The 18896-nt window shown below is 36.1% G+C and overlaps 2 protein-coding genes across 4 annotated transcripts in view; one reads left to right on the top strand and one right to left on the bottom strand.

Moving 5' to 3' along the window:
• The window catches only part of LOC112468692 (alkaline phosphatase-like), a 173143-nt gene that overhangs the window by 65361 nt on the left and 88886 nt on the right, over nt 1-18896 (bottom strand). The window lies entirely within an intron of this gene.
• Nucleotides 1-18896, top strand: part of LOC112468694 (caspase-1-like) — a 45144-nt gene that overhangs the window by 20976 nt on the left and 5272 nt on the right. For all 3 annotated transcript variants that reach the window (XM_025037981.1, XM_025037979.1, XM_025037980.1), the window contains exons 3-4: nt 9341-9516; nt 14559-14679. In XM_025037981.1, the coding sequence (XP_024893749.1) occupies nt 9341-9516; nt 14559-14679 (297 nt within the window). The remainder of the gene's footprint in view (nt 1-9340; nt 9517-14558; nt 14680-18896) is intronic.

Below are 18896 nucleotides of genomic sequence, written 5' to 3'. Positions count from 1 at the left end.
GATATCTTGAAATGAGAATATTTTACTTCGGGTAAGAACATACTACTGCGCTCGAAGTTTCCGCGTTACATATTTCCTCGTGTTACACACGCTTCCGTATAATACAGTGACTTAATCACGTTCTAACATTGCGCAAAACGCACCACTGCATCTACTTCGGTCTATATTATACAATATTAGACCATTTCAATGCTAAGTCACTTCTGACTTTAGACTGTAATGCTTAAACTAGTTCTATTGCCTACCTGCTTTGTAAGATCATAAATTATTTCCACTATTTCAGTCAGTACCGTACAATCCTAAATTATTTTGAATTTCAATCAGAGTTGTAAGACCTACTTAAACTTCCATGTTTAGCAAGTATGTATATATTATCATGTTTCTTTTGAATGTATATTGAGGAATTACAATTGTCGTAAGTCCGAAACAGATGATATTAACCCTTTAACCATGGCTGAGCTAGACGTGGAGTTATACCACTGAACGCTTATGTCGCAGAATTTCGACTAAAAAACGCGAACGATCCTTCGATGAAACAAATGCAGATAATAGTTATTTGTGTAACAAGTGCTGTAAGATGAAAATTCCCACCTTCGGCTCGTGCGTAAACTCCGCACCCGGGAATTTTCATCTTTACGCACGGCTTACACACCCTATTTTATGTTGCAAGTGTCTGGAAAGTGGTCTATCACGCACGCGTAGCGTGCACGTGTTGCATAAAAATAATTAAAGACATCCTTGCTTGATAACAACAAGCACTGGGTGCTCTCTCACTATAGTAACGTTTTTATCTCAAAAACCCGTTTAGAAAGAAGTCAGTATAATGGTGTCTTGCTTCAAAAAATAGATTAACGGGAAATCATTATAATGACGCGTACTAGCCAACGGGTAAGAGAACAAATCATATTCAAATCTACATTTTACAATGTCAATAATTTACAATAATTTAATAAATATCTATAACGTAATATTTTCCAATATACAAACTCAAAAAAAAAGGAATAATTGTAGCTTAAGAAGATACTTACAAATTGCAAGTTCTCATGGTGAATAAACATTTCGTAAACGAGAGAAAAGACGAGGGAACCCACACCGTCATACTGTATCACTCTACTCCATAGATTGGAAAAAGTTAGTTTACATACTGCGCGCACTGTGATATGTAGAATTCGCTTGTAAAAATTCAACGTTGCTTCGAGTCGACTGGCGACAATTTCCGGTTTCACCAATGCGCGGCCACTGCGGCATCATAAACGTCGCGATCGCAAAAAGCAAAAGTAAAAAACAAAAAACGAGAAAGAGAGATGAAAAAAGGAGAGGGAGAGAGGGAGGGAGGGAGAGGGAGAGAGAGAGAGAGAGAGAGAGAAGGAAGGGACAAAAACAAATTCACGCAAATTGTTTGTATTTCGAAATTCCGCGTAGCGCGTGCAGCTGGAGTCTGATTACAATCGTGATATTCAGTTGAAGTCGACAATGCGCGGCACGATGCAATGATCTCGAACGCGGCGACCACGAGAGCGCGGGATCCGCATCCGCGAACGCGACGATCCCGGTGTGTATCGATGGAGCACGATGGCGCCAATCACCCGCGATGCGCATAACAATACACAACATGATTTAATAGTTCCACGCGCGCGCGCATGTGGGTCGCCTTCTGTCAAGAAAGATTCGTTGCCAGGCTGCCATGCTGCAGTTCGCCACGTCGTTGCGGATTTCCCCGTTTTGTCATCCTGACCGCCAGCGGGATTTTTGCACGTTTCAAAAGAATGATTGCCCGCAATTTGCACGGACCGCTCGATATTGCGGAGAGGGTTTCTTACCGGTAATAAAACAAGAATACTCTCCCCATTTCCGAGAAGCTTTCAAGAAAGAACACTCAAGGATGTCGAAAAAATTATTGAAAACCGTCGTTTGCTAATTCGCTTGTAGATTACCTACTATAATTCATTATATTCATTATATATTATGAGATAGAAGAAAAATTGTGACAATAATGTATCACAGAGAAATAAAGTTTTATTTAAAAACTGATCCTTCTATATGATGGAATTGGACTTAACTTTAAAACTAAATTGCTTTTATCTCAGCATAAAAAATATTTCCCTGAGAAATAAATAACGGTCGATAATGACATTAAAAAAGTTGTAAAATTGAAAATATTGATAGCACTCGCTATTTATATAGCAATGCTTAATGAATGCGCATAATTGACTTAAAAATAATACCAAATTTATTCATGAAAATATCAGCGATATTGATGAGTATATACGTTGATCACTCCTACTTTAGCAATATTATCACGAGAAACATCTCGTATTCATAACAAATAATTTATTAAAACCGCGTACGTGGAGTACGATCTAATGATAATACAATTAACTGCGCATACATATAATATGATACGGAGAATTGCAGTAAAATTCTGTAAGAAATATACGAAGTGAAAAAAATACCGCGATTAACAAACATTTCAGGTGCTTGAGGTAACCTTCCATTGTGTACCATAAATGCGATATTAATCCTCAAATGTGATCGAACATACATAGCCGAGAACGAGCGCTCTCTGCCCTTCTCTATTTTATCTGTATACAAAAGCGTAAAATCGTGCGCGCGTTACGAGGCAAAATTGGCCTCGGGGTAATAATGTTACCACATCGCGCAGCTCGGGACTGTAATGCTTTAACGCGCAACGGATTAAAAAATAGCCAAGATGATCTTTCGGAGAACAAGAGGAGCATCAGCGGCGTGTTGAATTTCCACCTAACGTATTATTCCCCCCGGAATATAAAGCGAACGAAAAGGGCGGAGATACGTAAGCTACCCTTTTCGAATTACGCGAAGCACGATATGAAACTCAATTACACAATAACTCAGCTCTTATCCGGTTACACCGGTAGCTTATTCGCCTTAACAGAGTCGTCAATATCCACATAAGCCGGGTCGAAACGTGACGTCAGAAACGGGAAGAAATACTCGCGAGCGATTCTTGCGACTTATGTCCACGCGAGTTACTCTTTGTCAACAAAACCGTTTTGCCTCGATAAAGCAGGATCGTAAAATGTACCACAAATTCTATCGTCAGCCTAGCACGTCAAGCGGAAACGCAGGTTTCTTTTCTAGAAGCGTTTCGACAACCATTGTCAACTTCCATCATATTCATAAAAAAGTTTCCCTTTCCTTCTTCAATAAATTTTGAAAAATAAATTTTTATTTTCGGCATTTTACCGCCAACATTTTATGTCAAAAGATAAATTTTGAATAAATAATAATTATGAAAGAAATAATTTTAATTCTACAGAAAAGATACAAATTCCAAATATTAAAATATTGCCTTTGTCATTTATATCAATTAAAATTTTGGCCGATAGACCGTGTACGTAAACAATCAAATAATGTCATATATTACTCTTACATACTTTACAATTTATATAATTGTAACTCTCTGTATATTCAGCACGAAATGAGATGTTGTCGCGACTCGATCAGAATCAACTATTAATATAAAACGGAAGCAAAATGGAAAATTGCCACTGCTCAACGCCGATAGATATTTTCGCGGATTTTACATTGCTTACACTATCTGCGCCATCTATTTTTCTTCCTCCTGCGGGGAATTCATCCAAAACTCGCGTGCATTAGCGTTACATCAAAAGCGCGAGAATATTAATCTATTATCGCTTTACTGTCTGTATTTTTCCAATAAAATGATATTCGTTCTATTTCCGTTTGATCATCCACGCGCAAAGATAAACGATAATCTCGATGAGAGGCTCGCGTTAGATTTATTTATAATAAATGGCAAGATAGAGAGGGATTTAACAACTTGTCCAATGCGCTTTCGAGCAACGTATTTCTAGGATAAAAAGCTTAAACACAAAAAAGTATGTAAGCTTAAAATAATTAAAGAGTTTTTATTTAATTACATTTAATCGTAATTTAATCGGGTTTTATAGCTATATATTAAATAAAATTGAAAAATGTTATCAGTTATTTTTAAATACTGATTTCAATCCTTGATAGTTAATAATTTTCAGTTTCGTTCAAAAAGGCGTTTATTTGATTTTCAATGTATAATTTAAGCAGACTGGACGTAAAGAATTTCCCGGCTATTCAAGAACGCTTTCGATGGTAAAATGAATAATTAGATGAATAATTAGGCGAAGGGTGGAATAGCGCCGTAAAGTGAAGTAATCCTGAACCTTACCGAGCCCGTTTAAGTGTAACGAGTTTAAAACTTGGTGTGTAACTATTTGCATTTCCTTAGTATAATCTATCTGATGCATATTACTCGTTTATACGCAGATTTCATTTATTCAGCATCGATATTTCATTGATAACTTGTGTAGCGATCCTTTTTACAATTTTAATTTGAATATATCTTCATTACAAAATATTAGGTAAAAAGTTTAACCTTTTATTTTATATGTAAAATTTTATATGTAAAATGTGTAATATATATATGTACTTTTTTATTATATAAATAGTAACGAGACACGCGTACATGCGTACAAAATTTGTCTTTATATTTTAAATGTTATAATATACAATAAATTTATCTTTGCGTTTTTCTCACGGATATCTATAAAAAGTACGTTTTATCTGTTATTTCAAAATTTATTACTTTTAGCAACACTTTGTAACCAAAAAGTGTATATGACATGTAATTCAATATAAATAAGAATTTAAATAAAATTAATAAGGCAGTGGAGAGAAGTGATGGATGTAAATGTAAAAGGTTTGGGAACGTTCGTTTAAAATGCCTTTCAAACCCTAAGGAGAATAAAATAAACGAATCAATCAATCAATCAAATAAATATAATAAATAATATTTAATTTTTAAATATATTTTAAAACAAAATGCCTGATATTGAAGTTTTCGCAAAATAAAACATTTTTCATATAATAAATAATTTTCATATAATTTAATAATTTCTGTGTATAAATGTTTAATATCGAGCAAAAACGTAGGCACGTGTTAATTCTTTTAATAAAAGATATAAAATTCATATAATGGAATATAAACTACTACTTCAAAAGACTTAATTAAAATATGTATTCATAAAATTGTAAAATATGAAATTAAATTATCTTTCACATTTTCAAGAAATAAAAATTTGTTGTTAATCGTTTTATCATTTATATAAAATTAAAAATTCTGGATTTAATAAATTCAGTTTTTTGGAAAAATAATGTTCATCTCAGCTCTCACATAAATTAATTTTAAATTGATCAAAGGATTTAAAAATAAAAAACAGTTTGAACAACAATCTTATGCAAATATCATTATTCATAGAAGCAGCTATGTAGAGTACATGTTCTTTGAGACTCGCGTCTTCAAAATTTCAAGTATAAAGCTCGTGAGGTAAACGTCAACAAATTCAATTCCCCTTTAGACTAAAACAAAATCGAGCAACGCAGATATTGTCGGAAAATGTGTCAACCGTGCAATTCTGTCACGTTTCTCGAACAACTCATGTGGCCGCGACTACCCGCGGATGTACACCATAATTATTCGCATCTCTTAATTCACGTAATTCACACCTTCTCCAGTCTTGTAACGTGAAAGGATGACGTCGCCACTGTTCGCATATTCCGCGCGAGTATTTCGCACCTATCTCACCGAGCATACTCGCCAATCTTCCCGAGGTGCACAGCCAAGCATCGTGAACCTTCCCTTGAATACAGATTACTCGAACACTGAATTTTCCTCATCAAAACTCTAAATGGAAGGCGCGTCTCTTCGTATCTCTCCGCCTGTCGCTGCTAAACATCTCGGCGAGTAAACTTCTGTCGATACTTGTTAATATGTAACATCCGCGACGTCAGCGCATTATTAGCCGTAAAGATTACAAAACTTTGTCCAAATGACTTCATAGAATATCTCTTCATTTTCAAGACCATTCGTTCCATTTATATCTCGACGTCGAAACAAACGGTACTCTTTCCCGATGTGACCTCCGGTCTGGTACCCACGCAGTGGAGAGAAGATACGAGAGATATCCAGTTCATCCCGCACACTCGCCATGCGGGGTTGGTTCCACTTGCCGAGAACTATCAGCCAGCGCTGGTATTAAACTTTCGAATTTATAGCGCGCGTCGTGGCTATATCGATCGAACGCGAAAGGCAACCCATCGCCCGCACCTTCATCGGATATAATATTTCGCTAGAATATTATTAGCAAGAGCTTCATCGAGTTGTTAACTGCTCGTGTACCGCTGCACTGTACGCCGAGCTGAATTTACAACGCGCCGACTGTTACTTCGGGTTCGGGCGATTTATACTTCGCTCGAACGACGGCGATATCTACACCTCGGGACCACCTTGAATTATGACGGAGTCAAAACGGGAGAGAATGCTCGTAGTTCGTGTTTGTTCATGGATATGGTTTTTGATAGATGATGCTAGCGAATGAAGTTCAATGGAGCAGCAAAATTGTTATTATTTTCAATCCATGCATTGGGTTGTGGTATTTTCTTTATGTCTCTTATTGGAATTATAAAACTTACTGATTTTGTACATTAACAGTATAGATTATTATTATTGTTGTTATTATTACATCATAAATCTAGTTAATCGAATTTTGAATAATCTTTCCGTAAAAAGTATAATGAATTTTTAATGCATATTTTCTTGTAATTCTAACATTACAATAATCGATCTTTATTTCCTAAATGCATCATGTTGAAGAAATCATGAAGGCATCGTGAAAGGATTAAAATAATTGAAAATAGTTGGCATGAAAATAAAATTACAATACAAGAAATATGAATATTGTATAATGAGGTTCATCGACCAGATTATAGTAAATTTTTCCTTTCTTTACTCGAAAATAAGTAACAAAGGGTACAGACGGTAGTTAACGAACACAAGAGAAACAACGCTACGGTCAGAAAGATAATATCAGATAATTACCTACCGCGTAAGGGGTATTTTACTTGATTATTTTTTTATATCTAACGACATTAAGCCAATGGTAGCTACATGATCGTTACATGTGCAGGACGGTACTATGATGATTTCTTCACGTGATATAAAATTCTTTTTCTTCTTCAAACGGGATCGTGAGAAGCCCGAGTAAATTTCTGTTACGGTCCACGGCAAATTCAGAGGGAAATGCGTCCCTCAGAGGAAACGGCAGCGTCATTTCACGTAATCACACAAAGTTTTTTGCGAAACATTTTCCTGCCCGCACATCATGTGTAACTTACGAGCTGAATATGCCGCACGTCGATTTTGCAGCTCCCCATGCCTTTTATACGGTTTATATCCAACTCCTTAATTACACCAGCGCCGCAGGATTGCCGGACCGAGGCAGTGCAGATTAATTGGATTATCGACCGTCGTTGAGCATAACGTTTTCGCTCGAAAACAAAGATCGATGTTTCTGCCGAAAGGTGGAGAAGGGTCTTTTGGGATCCACCACGCATCAGTGACTTTTCTGTCTTTATTTAAAAAAATAAAGGCAAATTTCTGCGTAAAAGTCGAAAAAAGAGTCTCGATCAAAATGTTCAATAATTTCATCATGTATAAATTTCATTTGCTAGTTTCCAACGGTGGAAAAAAGTAAATAATGTTTAGTTTCGTGAAAAGAGGAAAGAGAAAGAAAAGGAAAGAGCGCGCACCAGGCGGAAATAGAAGAGAGTATACACTCGCAAATTCTTGGATTTTCAGAAAAATGGAGAAAGGATTAAATTCCTGTGGATAAACTTTCATAAAGTATAATACTAAAATAAATATATATTTTACATTTTATTATTTTAAAGCGTTTGTTCTATGTGGTAAAGGATAAGTAATTAATAATGGAAAGAAGAATAAGCACTGATATAATCCAACATATTATTCCCAATACATAAACGATGTGCTTTCTTTTGTTACACAACGTTATATTAGGCGATATTTTTGCATATTCATGATTCCGCTATAAAATTTAGAGATACGTGAATCTCGCTCATATACAATTTGATTGTGATAAGAAAAAGAGTAAAATGAGCCGCTGAAAAGAATCCTGTCATAATAAAAATCAAACGAATCACTACAAAAATAGAATCGTAACAAACAAGATTGATAACACGATGGAAACGTGGAAATAGTAAAAACGGCAATATCTGAAAATATTACACGTTCACGATACTGCACGGTTATACAATAACGGTACGTGCATACGGTGGCATAAAAAGAATTTTTTATGCATATCCACCAAGTTCTCTATTGTTTACGTGTAGTTTTACATTTTTTTTCCCCCGACAACATGGAGAAGGGAAAAAAATATTGCTTCTTTCACACGGTTTACCATTATTTCATTCTGATAAAATACCACAGCGCTGTAATCACTGATACCTGCTGTGAACATCATAATGTTCATTATAATAAACAACCTCTGATGTTGTTATCCTAGATGCGGAATTAATTAATCTTTCCATTAAAACCGTCACGAAAATTACATACGTGTCTGATCCGGCGATTTTGTTTTGAAAAGAATGCAATATCTAACCATTTTATTAAGACTTCACAAAAATTATAAAGCTATGATGAGAGAGAAAGAGAGAGAGAGAGAAAAATGAAAGAGAAAGAGAGAATAATACATAGCTGGTTTTGCGTAATAAAAATTTTTATTTCACGCAGACGACATATAAACGACGAAATAATTACGAACATTTATTATAAAGTGAACGTTTATATCTATTCACAATTAATCTCCTACACAAAAACGTTCAAAAGCACAAAGCCAATTTAACCGAAACCGGAAAAAAGACTGATTATTTTCATGCTCTCTAAAAACGAAAACGGACCGTACGACCTATATTCTGTTCCATAAAAGCAATTCGTTTTATAATTGCTGAGATGATTTTGTATACTGTTCCTTTTTTTCCTATTTTTTAAAGACAAAAGCATTCCACTTAATGGCACACGTCATCTGAATAAAATGTTTTGTTTTAATACTCTCAGTTTTACTTCTCATATAACGCAATTCAAGAAAATTCATTTACCTTTCAATGTACATCGTAAAAAGAGCTAGATATATAATTCTTAACTGTCCCATGATTCACGGTTACAACTTGTTTAGCGGGCCTTAATAATAAATTACTTGGTGCAATTTTACTTCGAGGAAACTTCATTTAATTCCTTTAATGCCGCGTCGCGCAAACCCGGAAACTGCACGTACAGCCGTTCGTATAGCGTTTTCGACCCGCCGCGCCGGGAGGAAATTCGCAATGCAGCGAACAGTATCTGCACAATCTCACCTCGACATAGTTTGTTTGTGCACAGGCTATTAGGCCAGACCGCGTCCGACGACTATTAGCGTCCACCGCGAGGAATTAATTAATCCTTTCATTAAAGCCGCTACGGAAGACCACACGGATGCCGACTGCCTGATCGTGGTCGCAATGTCACACGGCGAATCGGGTCTATTGCATTCGACCGACAGCCTGTATCCAGTCGATATGCTGTGGGCTCCCTTCACGGGCGATCGATGCTCCAGCCTGGCCGGGAAACCGAAGTTGTTCTTCATTCAGGTACGCCTATCTAACAGATCTGCCGTGTACAAGAATCGAGCGGATGAATCGTACGTATACGCCACCCGTGTGTTCGCGGCGAACAATGAGCGATTCCGCGAAGAAGAGAAGCCACTTTCCACTTTCGTTCATTGCGGACGATCGCCCAAGTGATGGATCATCCCAAGTGAACTGTCTAAGCGATGTTACATGCTGAGTAATTCGCGAGAGATTTATACGGATCATGTGAAGTGATTTATGGGTTAATATAGGCTATTGTACAGCCTGGTGTTGAAGTTAATTGTGCTTTCCAGGATAGGCGAGGCTCTCAGGTACTTGAATACCTTTCTTTTCATAGTTTGCCTTGGCGAAATGGCTCGCAGAGATATCGAAATCTTCTTTATTCGCACAAATACTTTCACTACAATTATATATTATTTAAATTTATAAGTGTACTTCGGTGTGAATGTTTTCGTGGTGAATCAAAGTTTGATGCACATTCAAATATTATATAATTACCCGGTAGATAATTTATTTAAGATACCTAATAAAAAATGCGTATTGTGTAGAATCATTCCTATGATTTTTGCATTGTCCACATTTGTGTTTCACGAAAATCCAGTTGTATTTTAATAACGTTAGAGGGACAAACAAAACGCGAGAGCAAAAAAAAAGATTATTACGTTTTCCGGTTGGTTTTGATATACAATATTCTTGCGCGGCAGATATAAATTTAGTTAAATGCGATTGTATATTCCGTGCGCTCGTATAACGTAACGTAATAGCAAGAGCGATATCCATGTCGGTTATCCTGATCGGAAAAACGAAAAAAATCATTACATTATTTTACAAATTTGACATACACAGAGTGGCCAAGAACTATCGCTATTTGTTTTACTCGTATATATAAATTTAAATTTGATTTGGAATAGACAACATAAAAGTAAAACAAATAACGATAGTTCTCAATTACTCTGTATGTCAATTTTTGTAAAATCATTTTTTTCGCTTTTTCAATCAGGATAACCGACATGGATATCGCCCTTGCTATTACGTTAAGAGTTTATCAAATACAATCAAATATTTGATAACTTTTGATTTTGATTGACTCGCTATTCAAAGACGGAAGAGATAGTTTAACAATTTTAACTTGCGTTTCACCGTTTCTAATTCTTCTAAGAAACAGGTTATAATACCCATTATCGATATCCATTACCCGCGTATTTTTCATTAAGACTGTAATGGCAAAGTTTTCTTCTGATTTTTCTGTAATTGTGTTCTAACGGATGAGAATAGACGACGTCGAAACTGATGATACCAGAATGGATGGCCATTCCGCGAGAGTCACGGAAAGAGGGAGTCAACTGTAAATAGGACCCTCGTGTCGCAACGGGGGATGGCGTATAATTGCAACGATCATCCGCGTTTCAAAAATGCATCAGGTTGACGCAGCCGCGTCCAGGTGTAATTCCGGCAACAATGCCGCGCTAGATCTAATTCTTTCTCCGGGCATAATCCTACCGAGATCGTTTTCCATTTAGAGACACTCCCCATTTATCTGCCTCACGACGATCTCCGAGGGATTTGCGGGCTCGCGCACATTAGTGCACCGTCGGGTTTTTAGCGGGCGCAGCCAATGAAATATGTGCATTCTGCGATGTAATGGAAACTGTTCGCGCGCTAGAAATGCTGCAGTAATTAAGATTACTCCCCGTCCATCCTCGCCGGAGAAAGAGAACGGTGGCAAAAACTGTTATTTGCATAATTCCCAAAGTAATGCGAGCGGCGTGCATCGTTTCGGGCATTTCGGCCACCGGCCGAATTAAAAACTGCCGAGCGGAGAGAGAGCTATTCGTGTCGCGCAATATTCTATACATTTGTTTTTTTCCCCTCTTTTCCATTTTTTTCTCCTTTCCATTATTTTATCCGCGAGCATTTCCGTCATGCTCGCTTTCCGCGCCCGCTCGATGTGCAAATGTTTAGTCGGCCGAATGCTCGAATATTTTAAATGGTGGAAACACACGCGTTCTTCTACGCATGTTATTATCGCTTTTATATTCACGCGTGACATTTGTACGCGCGTATACATATTCAAGTGACAGAAAAAAAGATATAGGCGATATAATTTCATTGTGAGATATGAGCTATACAGTCACATTTATCTGAGGTAACGTGTACAATTATGTGACATTAGAATTATACATACAAGCAGAGCTTATCAGAGCTCTTACACTATCGCCTATGTCCTGCAATGTTTATCTCAATTTTCTTCAAGGAGGGATGACTTAAACCATTATGTTAAGGAATATAGATGGACTAGGGATTGGTTTATTAAACTAGGTAAAAATTGTGTGGAAAGATTATAGTAAGATTATGGAGTGATGAGTTGGACACCACCAAAACAAAGATATTGGTGAAGGTTTATAAGAAAAAATTAGTAAAAAAAAAAGTGAGAATTAGAAGGTTAGAAAGTAGAGTAGTTGATTAGGCTGTACAATACATTATGTGTGAATGATAAATTTAGTAGTGTATGGTATGAGTGGCATTTAAGAATTTTTTTGTAAACCAAGTTCACTTCCTGGTTGTAGCTGAAGTTAATAAATTATTATATTACATACAGGCAGGGTTGCCACTCGTCCCGATTTTTCAATATTTGTCCCGCGTCCCGACAGGATGACAGCCGGGACGCTGAATGACCCAATTTTTAGAAAGCATGTTAAATTATTTTGACAGTCATTTTGTGACTTTGTTTTCCCCATGTAAACAGGAACTATAATGTTCCGAAAACCGATATTACTAAATATTTCTGCTGAAGATATCAGTATTGATCAAAAGTAGGTAAATATCTTTAAAAATGTAAAGGAAAAGAAGCTATGTGATTTATCAATTGTTAGGTATATCTAGCGCTTTGAACATTTCATCATCTAACGCATTTGTGGAGCGAGTATTTTTCTACATGTCATTAAAATGGATAAATATTAGAATAAAAAGCCATACTAATGAAAAGATAAAACACAGATACTATGAATACTTGTAAATGTTTCTATTTGTTAAACTTACTCCCTTCTTTCTAATTAAAAATCTCGATTTCTGTTATAAAGAAAAGATGGTAACCCTGTATATAGGAAAATCTAATTTCCAATATCGTGGAAAAAAAAAGGAAATATTTTATCAAATATCAGAGAAAAGCGAAAATTAATTCTTGCATATCTTCATAAAAACTACTTGTAAGTAGCTTTCGGTCATATAAAATCGCCGATTGGTATATCAGTCGCGAAAAAATTGCGGAGATAGTTCGGGGACGATCCATCAAGAACAACTATTCCGACAATGATTGTGATTTACTTTGTCACAAAAGAAAAAAGACCGGAAGACCAACTTACCGGATATCTTTCGAAATTACTGCTTCCGTCCCAAATAGAGTTAGAGGATCGATGATCCCAAAGATAAAGCGCGACGGGAATAAATGAGGGCGATGAAGTTAGCGCTCGTAACGATCGAAATGATTAATAATTTGGTCTCGGGTCTCAAATGCGCACGCGTGCATTCGAAAGCCTAAAATGGGCAATAATTTGCAAGACTCAATTATCTTAGACTCACGCCAAAATCGGTCGAATCGATTATTTCGAGAGCAAATCTGGATGAGTGTCGGATCCTCTCTCAGCGTATAAACATATATCTAACCAATTTGTTTCTATATATAAACGCGGCTATAATCAATTGCGAGTTAATGATTCGCCCGATACCCATATAAAATTTTAACGTGATAGAGATGAGTGATGGAGAGTTATAATACAGGAATTATATACAGATGAGATTATTGTAAATTGCAAGCGATGTAAATTGTATGGACGCACAAATTCTGGCTGCGTTATCTATCGAAACTAACGCGCCATTTTCTGTACACTTGAAAGCTGTGTGCAGCCACGGCAGCCTCAAGTAAGTAGCCTCGATATTTCTTGCTGCGCTTCGGTTCGAGTCGCTCGTCTTTCGTTAACGACGCTGTAAACATCAATAGATCTGCGTGTAATTGTCTCGTACGTTCTGTCGTTCTATTACCAGTTTATCGTTCCAAAGAAAAGCAATTGCAGCACTTGGCTGTTGGCCATTAAATATTTAGCTCTTTAATATATCAAACGGTCGTTGCGCCGTTTTTACCGTAACTGTACAATTTTCATCAGAGGAAACGAGATTTGCTGAATACAGAAGCTGTAGCTTATCAATTTCTCTCAAGTCATTGACATTAATACAGTGTAAATTACTATTTAAATAACACAAAAATACGTGTATCGGTTATTTAAATCTGAAATAATTAAATAAGTCTGTTATTAAAAATTAATTTAATAATTTAAATGTTACATGTTAAGCAAAAATATTTTTAAAAAACGCAGCACTCCATAAATAACATTTGCTTGTCTGCGTTAGAAGAACAGATTGTCGAAATAAGGATTAATTAATTGTTTTAGTACATGCGGTTGAGATTAATGTGCGTACGATTCAAAAGTCGAAACGGGAGATATTGAAATTAATAATCTAACAGTTTATTATGTTCCGATATTTTTGTTGATATTACGATTACGGATTGAATATTGCCCCCGAAGGACTGAATATTTTATAATATCTGTATTGCAACTCTTTTTCATGTTTATGTAGTTTCATGTTTATTTAATTAAACAGCCGATAACGACTCCTGTTGCATATTGATTTTCCCGTGTTAAACACAACGAGAATCTGGAACGCGCGAAAGATATAAATATAGGTTATTCAGTTTTATACATATATGTATAAGTAACACTTTGAAGAATTTTCAGTAACGTAACTGAAAATCGGAATTGTATGTTCGCCGATTGAGGCCCATACATGTAGATATTGCACGTCTCTCGTTTCGTGAATGTTTTAATAATTTCGCAAATCGGATTACGACGCCATATTGAAGCATGTTAAACAATTCGCGGAACGCTTTTGCATGGAGGAAATCTTGCACCGTCGCGGATCCCATGCATCTTTTACGTGCCGGGAAAATCTAGTGTCGTCGCTCACGCGCGCATTTTTCTTTTCCGCAGGCATGCCGCGGGATGCAACTGGACAAAGGGGTGAAAGTCATGCATGAGACAGATAGTAAGAGAACTACGTACACTATACCCGCCTATGCAGATATCATGGTCGCGTACTCTACTTATGACGGTATGTATACATGCAGGCATATGCGTAAGTACAGAAGGCTACAGAACTTTTATCCACCTAATTCTAATTTGTGAATACCTACAAAGAAGTTACCGAACCAAAAGTTTTTATTAGTAAATGCTGGTATTATTTCGTTGAACAATAATAAATATTTAAAAATTAGAAGTACGCGTTAAAAAAATTGGATTATACACAGTAATATTTTCTTATAAACAGAATTTATAAGAAAAAATTTAGGACTTAGAAAGTTACTTTCAATAAATTGAACGCAAAATGCTTAATCAATGCTTAATCATTATATAGATTATTAAGAAAAATGTAATTCACTTTATTCAAGGTAGAAGCGACTTATAATTACGGTGATATACATTTGCTTCCACTCATTACATACGATAAATAAGCAAAAGATTATATAGTCCAATTCTTTTTCATGTTTACGAAAAGTATTCTAGATACCCTATTACCCTTTCTGTACACGCATCATATCTTCGTCTCACAATTTTCTTTGAACAGCATCGATTTTGTTTCATTTATTTATATAAATCTAGAAATTAGAAGGGGAGAGCATACGATAATTCTGAATCACTTTATACGTACAAACAGTTACATCGAGTAGCTGCTATCGCGTATAAATGCACGCGTAAGCTCCATTTCGATACAGCCCGTCCCAAGATAATGCAGGGAATCTGAACGAAAGCGGCGTTTCAGTGTGACGAAGAGTTATAGGACTGTCGCGCGCGGATAATCCAGTCGTGGACTATATATTTCCCGACATGCTTTTCCATTCAATTTTCTGGTGTAAGCATTTACCTGATATTCGTTTGAAACTTTGACGACAAGGAATTATAATTACGTGAATGAGATTATTATCGTCATTTGTAAGCGATGCAAGTTGAATGAACTATACTAGAGTGGCATATAGATATAACAGAGTGGCGGAGATAAACTAGAACTTCTCTCAAAATAATAAAAAATAGACATAATAATATGTATTAATACAAATGATGCATATTCAAAATAATTTTTTATGTTTGCAATGTGAAATCATAAAAAGAGATAGTTTCTATAAATTTGACCCTCTTTTCTTTGCTAGTAAAAAATTAACTAAGGTTTTTATTATTTAATATTAATAACAAATCGATCAATGTAAGAAGATCTCTGATTATTTTTTATTTTTATACGTTATGCGTTATTATATATGTTGCGATGTTGAAAATGTGAATAATACATAGACCTGTATAATCTGGATAATAGAGAGCGGTTGAAAAAATAATGATGCTCACCGCTTGACTGAAGCTATGCAAATAATGAATGGCCTCGTGCACAGTACTCGCTAATGAGGATGTTTACTCAAATTTCAAGCCTTTAGCTAACCATCATTAGTACGTGTAACATAGACATATTTGGGAGCATTTGCAAAGATACTCGATAAATCACACTCGTCGAACACTACGCAAAACGAAATTGTACAATCTATCAAGTTAAACATGGAAGCCACCGAAGAGAACATGTAATATTTTCCCAATCTTTCCTGCTTCGAAAATCAATGAAGCTTATTTGTTAGAAAGTAGGTACCCAATTTAAGATTTGACCGTTATATTTGTAACATCAAAATTTATACTTAAATGTTCAACGATGTTAAGTGAAATATGAGAAATTAGGAGATATATCTTTCTATCAAATTTCTGTTGTCGAGGAATCTAGTTCGTCCATCAAAAGAATCTTTAAATTTGACGCGTTATACCGAGATACCTATTGCACATTTATTACGTATCATTCCTCCGCATCCTCATTTATATTTCTTACTGCTCTTTGTGTTCGTCGCGAATGCCTTCCTGAAGCGCCTGGCGACGCTCAAATTCCCGACGATAATTTCATTGAAATGCATTTCCGTGCCAGTTTTCGTACTCCGCCGAGCGAAAGATATCAAGTATTAACGAGATATATACTCGATTACTAAACAATAAACGGATATGGCGAATGCGAATTAAGCTTCTTCTTCTGGCACACGTTCGAAATTCTATAGCGTCATAAGCTGCTTATTCTGAATAATGCAGGCATCGCGAACGGTACGCCCGCGTGATGTATAGGTAATCTGCGCCAATTCCTCGATTACACCTTGCCTCCTAACGCTCTTCTGCTTCCATGCCAACCGAAACTCGGTTAATGAATGTAAACCAATATTATTTGCAACTCAATGCCTCCGATATGAGCCAGCTGTTCTTTGAAATTTCCAATTATTATACCGATCATTGTGTGTTTGATTGCCTCGCTGTATTTACAATTTCTCGTAATTCGACATGACAACTTCCTCCTACTACAGGAATCTCCAGGTACAAATTTTCAAGAGCCTATAATTCTTCGTCAGAAAGAGCTGACATCAAGTCTCCATGACAGTCGCGAATGGTATTTAGGGGGGAAAGATGTCTAACCCCACACCGTATACAACAACGGCAACCTCCCAAACACCGTTATAAAGAATATAAAATATATAAAACTCATGTATAAAACATAAAACTTTTATATAAAACATTTTTTCATATAAGTACCTCATATTTTCAGGATATTCGCTAAAAATGAAAAAATCCGTTATTTTGTTTCAGCCCCTAAACGTTGAGATAAGCAGCTAAAAAATATGGATTTAATATTTTTTTATGCTCTACAATATATTCAGAGCCCAATCAAAATCGGGACAGTTTCGACCGTTCCCTTGTCAGTAGAATCTCAATAGTTACGACCGTTTTCAGAGCTGCATTTGCAGCACGCACCTTTGTGTTTAACACGATTGAAAATCACTCGCTAAAAAGGCCTCTAAAAGCGAATGCTTTGAGCGAGCATCGACGACGACAATACCCACATAATACAACACGTACATTTTCGCGCGGTTTCCGCTTGCGTGCAAACATTTGACTTGCTGTTACTAATGGAGTGCGAGAATTTGTGTTGACAGTGGTGCACGCACACCAATGAGGAACAACAACATGGTGTCTAGCGAGAACGTCAATCAGTCAACTGATAAATCGATACACGCGCGCTCGTAATACTGTCTCGAATCGAACTGAATCTAGCATTCAACCTAAATACGATTACAATAGCTCGATATATCATACGATAGCAATGTACAATACATTCGAACGTCTAACATCCCCCGTTTCTCCCGATTGTCCCTTGCGAAATTTCCTTCACGAAAATTTTGCTGAACGTCACAAGCCGCTCCAAAGATTTCGATGACTTTGTGACTAATTGTATACCTTCATTGTTTAAATTAAAAAATTTATATAACTGTAAATTAATTCTGTTGAATAAAGTTTGGAATTATAGTACATTACACGTAGTAAAATGTAATCGAGTGAAGTAATGATTTTTCTTCTTAGTTTCTCGGCAATTTTTATCGAAAGATGTGAAGCATTCTATAAATCACAGACAAAATATAAGTGAATTCATGAAAAATAAATTCTTGGAATACATGAAACGATATAATTTCTCAGCGATCGCCTCCGCGAAACCAGCTGTGACATATGAATAGTGTAAAAGATGTAGAGAGTATACACCCACAATGAATCCATGAATTGGCAAGCGTATTTACCGCGAGTGTGTTTCTCGACGTAAAAAACGAGGAAAAAGACATTTAAAAACATCGCACGTATGTACAGCGATGTATTGATTCATTATTATACCGTTACAGGAAACGAAAGTGCATTGAAATGAAAATAATCGTATAATTTCTGAAATATTGATACGAAATAAATGTCGGCATTTTTGTGGAAACCAGGACGTTCAGTGATTCAAAGTTGGATATCGTCCAAGCTTGTCCAAACGATTATTTTGAAACCATCCGGGCCATTCGTGGCCAAGATTCACGTTGTGATACATTTTTTCGCTCCTCTTTCATCCCCGTTCGCAGATCGATGTAGAAGCATTGTTCTTTCTTTCAATTTTATATTTTTCTCGCGTGCCCATTAGCCGGCGGATAAAAGTCGGATTGTCTGTTTTAAGTCTCTTAGCCAATTCTCGAATCAAATAAGAGATACGTGTTGTGCAACGCATTACTTTGAAACTCCAAATGGAAATCATTCTTTTAAAACTTTACATATCAACAAATTAATACGACTGTATAATATTGTAAAGCGTATACTTGAAAATATGTTTATCAACTGTTCCTATAAACAGTATAAATACGTTTTAAACAAAGCATAATCTGAGCGGACAGAAAACAA

The sequence above is a fragment of the Temnothorax curvispinosus genome, unplaced genomic scaffold (genome assembly GCF_003070985.1).
Source record: "Temnothorax curvispinosus isolate PA1 unplaced genomic scaffold, ASM307098v1 QBEX01001883.1, whole genome shotgun sequence".
Taxonomy (NCBI): domain Eukaryota; kingdom Metazoa; phylum Arthropoda; class Insecta; order Hymenoptera; family Formicidae; genus Temnothorax; species Temnothorax curvispinosus.
This window is presented reverse-complemented; position numbering and strand designations above follow the sequence as displayed.